At 43.8% G+C, this 11,243-nt stretch overlaps 1 protein-coding gene across 1 annotated transcript; it reads right to left on the reverse strand.

Annotated features, from left to right (window-relative positions):
• Positions 1 to 298: 298 nt before the first annotated feature.
• MTFMT (mitochondrial methionyl-tRNA formyltransferase) lies at positions 299 to 9,193 on the reverse strand. The gene is made up of 9 exons (XM_039493360.1): positions 9,012 to 9,193; positions 8,369 to 8,581; positions 7,237 to 7,359; positions 6,232 to 6,334; positions 5,212 to 5,287; positions 4,659 to 4,750; positions 3,332 to 3,413; positions 945 to 1,027; positions 299 to 770 (listed from the first exon to the last, which is right to left on the reverse strand). The coding sequence occupies exons 1-9, from the start codon at positions 9,170 to 9,172 to the stop codon at positions 564 to 566; spliced, it is 1,140 nt and encodes a 379-aa protein (XP_039349294.1). The 5' UTR covers positions 9,173 to 9,193; the 3' UTR covers positions 299 to 563.
• Positions 9,194 to 11,243: the final 2,050 nt, after the last annotated feature.

Below are 11,243 nucleotides of genomic sequence, written 5' to 3' on the forward strand. Positions count from 1 at the left end.
CACTTGAAAATGTTCCACTAATGAAAAATTACAAAGCTGGGCCTGAAATACTACGCAATTACCATATGCCTTTGTACAAATATATTTGGATCCAATAGGATTTTGGCAGATACTACTTACCAAAATAAGTTTGTTTCACACAAACAGGATCTTGCAAGTAAAAGAAAGTTTCTCATTAATTTCCTATACCATCTAAGGACAAACTACTTTAATTATGCTTACCTGACAAACTTAAACACAATTATATTGATTTACCCTCTGACTAAACCATGCTGAAGGAAAAAAAAGCTTTTTAAAATTATGTATAAAAATAATTTATTGTTTAACAATAGAAACAGGGTTATTCATTGTCTTAGTTAGGCATTCACTAATGTGTGCTCTTCTCTTAAGGAATAAAACGTAGTGTTTCATAAAAGAGTAATGACGACATCTTCTTGGCTGATACCAATATCACACATTTTTCAGTTGAAACACCCTTAAATAAATACCCGCTTCATTTATTGTAATGGACGATGAAATATTTAACGTTTCTATTCATTTACAGCTGTCCTGTTTGACAAATTTCATGCACTATTTGTTTTATGTTGTGCACTATCATTTCCTTTTCTTTCAGTCTTCTTCACTGTGGCAAGTTTGAGAGTGTGAAATCTGCAATCCCCATGAAGTGTTTTTGAGTTCTGCTGGAACCAGGGATGTAAGTACCCATTATAGAAGTCAGCAGCTGTAAGCTTCTTCTTTAAGATGACAGTTTTGACTCCGACCCAGCCTTCCTAGAAAGGAAAATAAAAGATGCACACAGTAAGGACGCTACCTACTAATTAAGTTTGTTAAAGTCTGGCCATTCTTATGTTCTTACGTTAGGGTGCAGATTACTAAAAACCAGAGGTAGCAATCTAAAAATCATCTTCAGAACATTGAATAGAAAGCAAAGGCAGAAAACATACCTTGCAACGTACGACCAGTGTCTGTGACGATTTATGGTATAATACTGATCCTGGAACAATTCCATGTTCATTTAATAGCTGATCTGCAAACAAATAGGAACTTCTTGCATTTTCATGTTACTGAATAAGAGTAAAAAATATGAAACTTATTTTTATGCCTGTCTCTGAAACTAGACAGTTATGTAAAATTATCGGTTTGCACAAAAAACCTCATTGTTCTTTATGATATATAGGAGAGAGGAGCAAGTCAGAGTAAGGGGTGAAAAAGTGTGCCATAAGTAGCAGAAGAATTCTAGCATGGTCCCAACTTTTCCAAAAGCATGCATAAGCTCCCTTGTACTAATAAAGGCATGTTTGCTCTATAGGGGACTTAGTGAAGCCACACTCTGCAGTACACTGCCTTCTAATGTCTTCGCTCCCCAAACAAAACAGTCAATGCAGTAGAGTAGATACTAGAGCAGTGATTCCCAAACTGGGGTTCGTGAACCCCTGGGGGTTCGCAAAATGTTACAGGGGGTTCTCGGGAAAAAATTCCCTAATGGCGGACAGAGCTGTCCCTAGGGATCCTGGGCAGCATGGGGCCAGCAGCCCCTGAACTTCCAAGAGCTAAGCAGATCAAAGCGAGCCTATCTATCACACTGAGGAGAGTCAAACTTCAAGACTTCTTATAAGAAATGGAAAGGGATGTGGATATTTTTTGCTGTTTTTAAAATTAAATAGGCAGCTAGTGTTGTTTTTAAATTATGAAGAACAAGTTTAAGCTTTTTTGTAACGTGTGCTGTTTGCCTGGACTGCTCAAGACCTGAATGCTCGTATGGGAGGAAATCTTGAGTGAGATCTTGGAAAAGTGTTGCTGTTTTCATAATGTAATAAAAATACTGTAACGATAAATAATAAGTGTGTAATAAGCATGTCATAAAAACAAATTTTATATTTCCAAGATCACTGCTTTTGTCATTTATACTCAGGTACAGGAGAAAATCCCTGGAAATATTCATTTTTAAGAGGGGGTTTGCAAGACCTGACGTGCTAATGAAAGGGGTTCACAGGCTGTTAAAGTTTGGGAACCACTGTACTCGAGGTATCATTAACTCTTCTTCTGGATGTTACCCATCTCCCTTGAGAGACTTCTAAAGGAGGAGGATTTTGGGAAACACAAAAGAGAGGCTGGCCTTTCTTGAGGATGATCCAGGCTCAACAGGTCTACAGGACTATGCCTATAACTATTAATTTTACCAGACACAGAAATAATAGAATCATAGCAATGAAGGGCTAGAAGGGACCTCAAGAGGTCATCTAGTCCAGCTACCTATGCGGAGGCAGGGCCAGGTAAACCTAGACCATCCCCGAGAGGTGTTTGTCCAACCTGTTTTTAAAGACCTCCAACAATGGGGATTCCAATACCTCCTTTGGAACCTTATTCCAGAACTCAATTACACTTAGTTAGAAAGTTTTTCCTATCACCTAACTAAAGTCTCTCTTGCTGCAGGTTAAGCTCATTACTTCCTGTCCTACCTTCAGTAGAGAGATGAAGAACAACTGATCATCATCCTCTTTATAACAGCTCATAATGTATGTGAGACAGTTATCCAGTCCCTCCCCTCAGCTTTCTTTTTCAAGACTAAGCATATCCAGACTGAACCTTTCCTCATAGGTCAGGTTTTCTAACCATTTTATCATTTCTGTTGCTCTCCTCTGGACTCTTTCTCCAATTTATCTACATCTTTCCTAAAGTGCGGCACCCAGAACTGGGAACAGAACTCCAGCTGAGTCCTCACCAGTGCTGAGTAGAGTGGGACAATTAACTCCTGTTAATACACCTCAGAATGACATTCGCTTTTTTTGTAACTGCATCATATCGTTGACTCGTATTCAGGTTGTGATCCACTATAACCCCCAAGTCCTTTGGCTAGGCAATAGTAAGCAACAGTTATTCTCCATTTTGTATTTATACATTTGATTTCTCCTTCCTAAAGGTAGTACATTTCATTTGTCTTTACTGAATTTCACCTTGTTGATTTCAGACCAACTCTCCAATTTGTCAAGACCATTTTCCATTCTAATCCTGTCATCCAAAGTGTGTGGGGGGGGAGGGGGGAGGAGTTCAAGCACAAACTTCCCTTGGTGTCATCTGCAAATCTTATAAGCACACTTCACAGCATTATCCAAGTCATTAATAAAAAAATACATTGGGAGCTATTTATAAGTTTCTATGCATTTAAATGAGACTATTTAGTCGTCTTTAATTCCACTAGACTCCTAGTTAAAATACTGCACCATGTAACTGTCGCCTAGCATTGCTTCCTGTTCACTTCCAATTAAATTAAATCACTGCCAGGGTTTGTAAAATCTTGTAGCAAAGAATGTTAACAGATTAAAGTAAATACCAGCAAAGCTGCGGATGTTATGCACTTCCACAAAATCCAGAAGTTTAACAGTATTTCCCATCCACAATGTCTGCAATGGAAGCTGGAAATACATAAGGAGAGATGTATCAGAGGGGTAGCCGTGTTAGTCTGGATCTGTAAAAGCAGCAAAGAGTCTTGTGGCACCTTATAGACTAACAGACGTTTTGGAGCATGAGCTTTCGTGGGTGAATACCCACTTGCATCTGACGAAGTGGGTATTCACCCACGAAAGCTCATGCTCCAAAACGTCTATTAGTCTATAAGGAGCCACAAGACTCTTTGCTGCTTTTATAAGGAGAGATGACAAACTGAGAACATTTTTACAGGAGTCTCAGTCAACTACTTTGTTTTTTCATGGGAAAAGTGTAGTAAACAGCACTAAGGTAAAGGTTTAGGGACTATTCCTGGTAGGGTGGACTGTCTACATGCCATAAGGTATATAAGCACCTGACCTTTTTTGTTCTTCTCCTATTCCTTCCCTCTTAAACTTCTTTACAACCATATTAAGCTACATATGTAAAAAGTTACAGTATATACTCATTCATAAGCTGAATATTTTTGGTAAAAAAGTGACGCATCAAAGAGTGGGGGTGGGCTTCTAAATGGGTCTACACCAAAATTTGATGATTTTAAACTCTATGAATCACTGAATTGAATATTTAATACATTGTCGTTTTGTTTACCTGGAGCACTTGCAGGCATGGAGCCCCTCAGCTCCCTGTGGCCGCAGTGTGCCATTCCCAGCCAATGGGAGCTATGGGAGCCACTTCCTGCAGCTCCCATTGGCTGGGAATGGCAAACCATGACCACAGGTTGCTGAGGGGCTCCATGCCTGCAGATGCTCCAGGTAAACAAAACATCCTGACCCGCCAGCGGCTTACCCTGACGGGCCGGCAGCCAAAGTTTGTCAACCCCTAAAATGTTTGCAGTAGATATCTGAAGGATACATTTGCATCCTTTAAAACAGTTAACCATAATTTTACGCAGTACTTCACAAATATCGCATCATTCCGTTGAATGAATGCACTCTCTGTAGTACCATAGATATTATCACCATTTTACTGACAGGGAAATTGAAGCAGAGAGGTTAAATAACTTGGCAAGGTCACAGTGAGATGACAACAGAACTAGAATTAGAACTCAGGAGATGTTCTTGGATCCATGTCCTATCCTCATGCAACTTGACTGCTTTGCCTCTCTAAAAAGAGCCAAGCCACCATTTAAAAGGCTAAAGCATCAACACCCAATTAGGGTAAGAGTTACCTTAAAGGAAAGCTTCCAAAAAATTACTACTAGTTTGTCTTACTGTAGCTCCTATGGCACGTTGTAGTCGTAATATCTGCTCAGGAGTTTGTTCTTCCCATTTTATACAACTCATAGCAATAGTGACTTTAGGAGCTAGAAAAAAGCAAAGCAAAAAAGACCTTATATTTTTGCTGTGTGTTTATTTACAACTGTAATTTGTAAAGTCATTAAAAGCATCTTGATGCACCACCAGCACTAGAACAACACCTATGCTCAAGCCTAACAGTTAATTTTCTGTAACGCAGACAGGAACAGGATGAAACTGATTAGAAACGTGAGATGTAGTCTTTCCTTTAGCAGTGGCTGGGGCTGTCAGAAAATTGCTACTGCTGGAATCGAAGGAAAGATTCTGCAGTGTTCTACCCCCATGATATTAACCCTTTACCACAGAAGTCATTGGAAGTTTTCCGTTGATTTCAAGGGATACAGACACAGACCTAAATAAGAACCAACACACACAAGAGTGCCCCAAAAAAAACCAACCACAATTCTATGCCCAGGTAATATTGAAAAAATGAAAAACATACAATTTGCATTAAATACTTAGTACCTACCAAATGTTACTCCTTCATTTGGTTGCTCTCTTTTGTTTTTTAAACTTTCAGGTAAGTTTTTCAAAACCGAAATGAGCTGCAAAACAAAAAAAGGCTTTGTACAGAACAAATTTAAATAGTACATGAGCATTATATTAAATATATTGCCAGTACCATTCCTCCAAGACTTTTAAAGCCACACACATTTTGATCAGTCCAATTTTATAAAAGCTCAAAAGAAATTCATTTCACTGAACTAAGAACACACCTAACTGTGCTATAAACTAATTTTTTTCCCCAATTAAAACTGAAAATTCCTCAGCCTCATGCTGACAGGTAGCCTGCTAGTGTCACCAGCTGTAAAATCAAAAGAAGAAGCTGCCACTGACTTCAATGGAAGCAACGTCAGCTTGGGCATTCATACAGCATATTTAAAAAGTTGTTCTTTGGACACAGGTGCTGACTCGATGGATGCTCCGGGGCTGGAGCACCCACAGGAAAAAAAACAAAACAAAAAAAACAGTGGGTGCTCAGCACCCACCAGCCACCCCCGAACAGCTGTTGGGGGTGGTGCAGCGAGGACAGGGCCTTAGGGGAGGAGTGGAGTGGAAGCAGGGCCCCTGGGAGGAATGGGTGCGGAGCAGCCACCCGGAAAAGAAAAAAAAAAGCCAGTGTCTGTGCTTTGGACAGTTAAAACCAGAACTAGTGCCCACTGGAACCAGTTAATACAGCGGTGCCCAACCTTTTTTGTCTGGTGGGTGCAGGACAACGAGCCACTGAGGACCATGGCCGGTGGATGAGCATCCAGCGAAATACTGCTGAGAAGCAGGAACATCAATAGGCGTCGCCACCGAAATGCCGCCAACAAGCAGCGTCATCCAGAGGCATTGCCGCCAAAAATCAGCGGTTTGTGTATTGAGGAAATGTACTCCTTTGTTTTCTAATGCATTTACAAATAGCTCATAACAAGGAATGCTTCTCAGAATGGAAACTTTGAGGACAATGCAATGAAAAAGTGGGCAGTTACTTGCATAGGTTTACCATGTTCGCACCCAACTTTGATAATATTGCTTCTAGTTCCTTTGCTGTGCACTGGGAAGGAACAGCATACCTTTCCTGCTTAATAATTGGACCTACATCAAACCTAAAATCAAAAAACATATGCATTAGCTTCTTCCTCTAGTAAACTATCACTTCATGTACACTAGATCTAGTGTACAATTTAGCACAAGGCTAGTATATTAACTCAGTTGCTCGCTATACTCATTTGCAAGCAGAAAGAAAGAAATTACACTTTTAACACTGGGTTCACAAGTCAATATTATGGAAAAGAAAATAGAATTGTATTACAGAGGCAAGCTGAAACTGGTCTGAATATTTGAGTTACAATGCCAAGTCCTTTATTTCAAAAGAAAAGTGGCCTGAAATATTCAAGGTGAATTTCATACATTACTGAGATCTGTTATCCAACAGAGGTATGATAGGAAGAATATTCCTCTGGTATAGCTAAAAACGGACAGGCCCAAGTAAAGGGACATAGTGTACCAAGTACATTAAAAGGTACATGCTATGCCACTTCATTTTATGTTCAGCTTCAGAAATGAACAAGTTTGTATAACCTGTGAGTACACCATATAGCATCTAGAGAAGCAGATCATCAGAGAAGTAATTTACCAGTTTCACTGCACAGTTGATTTGAGATCAGTAGTCCTGCAGATCTAGTGCTATTTTTAACGTGTACAGCACAAAGTGCTTAACAGACAGCTGTGATATGGTGGTCTGGTGGAAAATCAATTTGTCCACTCTTAAGACGTATACATGACAAGTCATAGCAGTTCAGGTAAAACTTCTGAACTGTTTTAAAGTATTTAATATTAAATCATCTGTATAGGTGCATATATCCATTTTAATTAAATGAAATTTAACGTCAATACTATTTAACTTTAAAAGAATGAATCATCAACACAGTATTAATTTAATATTTGTGAAAGGCAGACATTGCAATGATTTAATCTTTTTTTTGTTTTTAAATTATGTTTGCTGTACCTTTTAGGCTTAATTTGCATAATTGTCACCCCAGTTACTGTATCACCATGAAGCATTGCGTGGACTATCGGTGCTGGGCCACGCCACCTTGGGAGATAGCTGGGATGGACATTCAACACGCCACTGAATCAGAATATTTTTAAATTAGAATAGGACCAGTAATTCTGTAACACATATAAATGGGTATTAACCATTTATTACACTGAACTTCCTTTTTATAAAAACCATGTTTTAACTCTTTAGATATATTGAAAATTCAATCAGTTTCACTAAGTCATACACCTCTACCTTGATATAACGCGACCCGATATAACACGAATTTGGATATAACGCGGTAAAGCAGTGCTCTGGGGGGTGGGGATACGCACTCCGGTGGATCAAAGCAAGTTCGATATAATGCGGTTTCACCTTTAACGCTGTAAGATTTTTTGGCTCCCGAGGACAGCATTATATCGAGATAGAGGTGTATTTAAAATGCCAATCCTAAGAGCAAATAAGCATTTTAAAGGCATATTTACACTATATAGCTTTAATGCCTGTCCAAACGTGAACAGGGGAAGGTGAACAGAAGTAGTAAGGGGAACACACCACATATTTAGAAGGACCTCATTAACTTTTTTTAAGTCATTTCTGTATGTCAACATTTTTGTTTTTAAATCTACTATTGTTACAAGTAGCACTGGAACAGATTCAAGAAAATAAATTTCTCTATTTTGTTCAGTTTATTAACTTTGCACATTTGATAGACTTTCTGCATAATCAGCTTCACAGTTTGCACAGAAAGTTGTGTGGGTCTTTCACTCAGCAAATGGGGAAAGAAAAACAGAGCAAGGAAATGTGATTTTTCAAAGCAATAAAAATCTGCTGCAGAACTCAGCAACAAGCTTAGTATTTGCAACGACTCAACTTTTTTTTTTTTTTAAATGACTGGTTTTCAAGTTGATGGTGTCCCTTTAAAGGGATTATTCAATGCAAAAGACCCAAATCTCAGATGGTCTTTTCACATGCTACTATAACCAAAATCAGTCATACACAGACAACTTAAAACTAGCTTTTCTGCCAAAACAGGCTAGATGACAAAAACATATACCATACCCGAAAACAGGCTGCTGCTCCATCATATCTGACTTACTATGGAAACTGAAGAATGAGGTCCTCACTCAGAAGGCGCCCAAACGATGCCACCACCCCAACATCAAACTGGCCACTGGGTCCTGTATCCGGCCAGTCGTGGGTTGGGAGCTGGAACTGCTGGGCGCAGTTTTTCACAGGAAGACTCCTCGGCAAAGGGGATGGCAGGGTCACCACCTCCAGCCTGTCTATGAGCGGCTCCTCCCTGGGCTCCCTGTGGCAGAATGACAAGGTGGCACATGCCAGTGAGTGACCAGCACAGCCAGGACGGGAAGGCAAAGCCTCTCCACGCACAACAAGTGGAGAAACAGCAGCTCCTGACTTTCTGCTCCCCCAGGCACGCAACCCTCCCCTCCCCCGCCTCATGGCCCACCACCCCCTCCCCAGCTCCCCTGCCCCCGCTCCCCATCCTCCTCCCCCGCCTCATGGCCCGCCACCCCCTCCTCCCCTGCCCCCCGTCCCCAGCCTCTGCTCCCCCTCCCCCGCTCCTCCTCCCCACCCTCTCCCCAGCTCCCCCTCCCCCTAGCTCCCCTGCTCCTCCCCTCCCCTCCCCAGCCCCGTCCCCAGCCTCCGCTCCCCTCCCAGCTCCCACCCTCACGGACTCCCCCTGCTCCCCCTTCCAAGGTCTCCGCTCCCCCCGGCACCTGGCGGCCTCCAGCGCCCTCAGGGACTCGGCGGCGAAGTCGTCGGTGCCGAAGAACAGGACCCGCCACGGGGGCTTCCCCCGGGGGGCCCCGAGCTCGGCCAGCCCGCGGGCGGCGGCGGCGGCTCCCTCCCGCCAAGCCCGCAGCAGCCTCCCCCTCATGCTGCCCGAGGCCCAACCCGCTTCCGGGGTCGCGGCACGCGGTGACGCAAACACGCCACGCAGACCGCCTGAGTGCGGCCTGGCGCGATGACGTCACGCCCCGCTGCGCCGCGGAGATGGGCGAGGCCTGAGGAGGGGGCGTTGCCTGGGAGGCGGGGCGGGGCTTAGGCTGTGCTATATATGCGTGGGGGGAGGGCTCTGGCGACTAGACAGGGCAGCTGAAGCCCAGGAGACCCTGAACCTCCCTTGTCCTGAGGGGAGCAGTGAGGTCCCTGCCCGCAGCCCCCTCCTGCACCCTGAACCAGGGCCGCCCCTAGGCTTTACGGGGCCCTGCGCAGTGTTATGAAGCTGGTGCCCTGCGCCCGATGGCAGCCCGGGCTGGCAGCCTCAGGGAGGGGCGAGGCACCAAGGCTACCGAGCCGGCCGGCTGGCCGCCTGCCTCACCAGCACCCCACAGAGACCCCCGGACCCTCTCCCTCACGCAGCATGTGTGGAGACGGTGCAGTCGGCTCTGTGAATACGGCCCCTGCTAAGGAGACTGCAGTGCGCGCTGGGTGTCCGGGAGCCGACCCGCTCTTACCCGCGGTCGTGGGCGGTGGGTGAAGCTGCTGCTTGGGGAGACCAGCTCCCCAGCCCACCTGTTCTGCCTGTGGCCCCGCCCATATGCCACCCTTGCACGGCCCTTGGCCCCGCCCCACTCAACTCAGGCCCTGCCCTCTCCCACTGTCTCCCTCCTCTCTTCCCTCCCCCACCCTGCTCACCCCCTTCCAGCCAAATCCCTGAACCCAAATGAAGCAAATGACATTAAAGAAATTGCAGAAGAGGGTTTTTTTTCAAAAGAAAATGGAGTATGTTTTCCATTGCATGCCAGCTGGTGAAGACTGGACATGCAGAAGGTACCTAATTAAAAGCACTAAATTTGGGAATAAAAAATGTCAGTCACAGGTTTTTTGATATGCCCTGAAATTTGTCAGAGATTTATTTGCAAAAACTTTGTAGTAAGGGCGAGTCAACTGTCCAGCTGAATACAACATTAAATATTATGGAATACGTGATACAGCTCTTCTCTGTTTTACATTTTCTTAATCAATAATTTAAAGCTGTTTTTATAGTTTAAATGTACTCTTAAGCCTTCATAAAGAAATCATTCCAGATAACTACATATTTAACTCACTGAAACAAAGACATTATTTTCAATTAATCAGCCACAGAGGCTTAGTGTCTTCATAACAATGTTCATTGCTTTTAGAAAAAGGGACAATAATTCACATTGTGTGATCTCCATAACAATAGACATGTTTATGAAATTTCACCAACTTTAAAAAACATGTTTCCAAAGATTTTAGGTATAACAAAGAATTGATTTTGCTGGAGGGTTCTCTTAAAACTAGTTCATCAAATAGTCAGAAGTGAAGAAAGGGATGCTCGTTTGTCCAGCTATCTGGAAGGAAAGGGGTGTTGTCCCTTTAAGGGCTCTCTTCAACAGCGGGGTGAAGGGAGAAAGGGATGGATAGAAAGGACAGGAAGACTTTGGAAGTAATTTTTTGGTACTATAGTAATTAAAATTAAAATGTGTATTTTAGATAAGGGGGGTCTTTTGAAGGATTTATTTTAAAAACTATATGTCTGAAGCAGGGGCGGCTCTAGAAAATCCGCCACCCCAAGCAGGGCGGCGCGCTGCGCCGCTCGCGTAGCCCTTCCCTGGTCCCGCAGCTGGGGCAGAAGTGCCTGCGGACCGTCCCGTGGTCCCGCGGCTCCGATGGAGCATCCGCAGGCATGCCTGCGGGAGCTCCGTCCGAGCCGCGGGAGCAGCGCACCCGCCGCAGTCATGCCTGCGGCAGGTCCGGTCGTCCCGGGGCTCCGGTGGACCTCCCGCAGGCATGACTGCGGAAGGTCAGCCGGAGCCAAATGCCGCCCTGCCGGCAAAATGCCGCCCCACACGCCTGCTTGGCGCGCTGGGGTCTGGAGCCGGCCCTGGTCTGAAGAGCCAAGCATTTAAGGCTAAAGATGAATACTCAGATTATACATCTAAAAATCTATGCATGGATTTTTAGAGATGTGATTTTATAAT

The sequence above is a fragment of the Mauremys reevesii genome, linkage group 10 (assembly GCF_016161935.1).
Source record: "Mauremys reevesii isolate NIE-2019 linkage group 10, ASM1616193v1, whole genome shotgun sequence".
Taxonomy (NCBI): Eukaryota; Metazoa; Chordata; order Testudines; family Geoemydidae; genus Mauremys; species Mauremys reevesii.

Coding starts and splice junctions, on each gene's coding strand:
- MTFMT (XM_039493360.1), bottom strand. CDS start 9,172: ATGAGGGGGAGGCTGCTGCGGGCTTGGCGGGAGGGAGCCGCCGCCGCC. Junction 5,288..6,231: donor CAAAGTTGGGTGCGAACATG/GTAAACCTATGC, acceptor TTTGTTTTGCAG/CTCATTTCGGTTTTGAAAAA. Junction 4,751..5,211: donor AAATGAAGGAGTAACATTTG/GTAGGTACTAAG, acceptor GCTTTTTTCTAG/CTCCTAAAGTCACTATTGCT.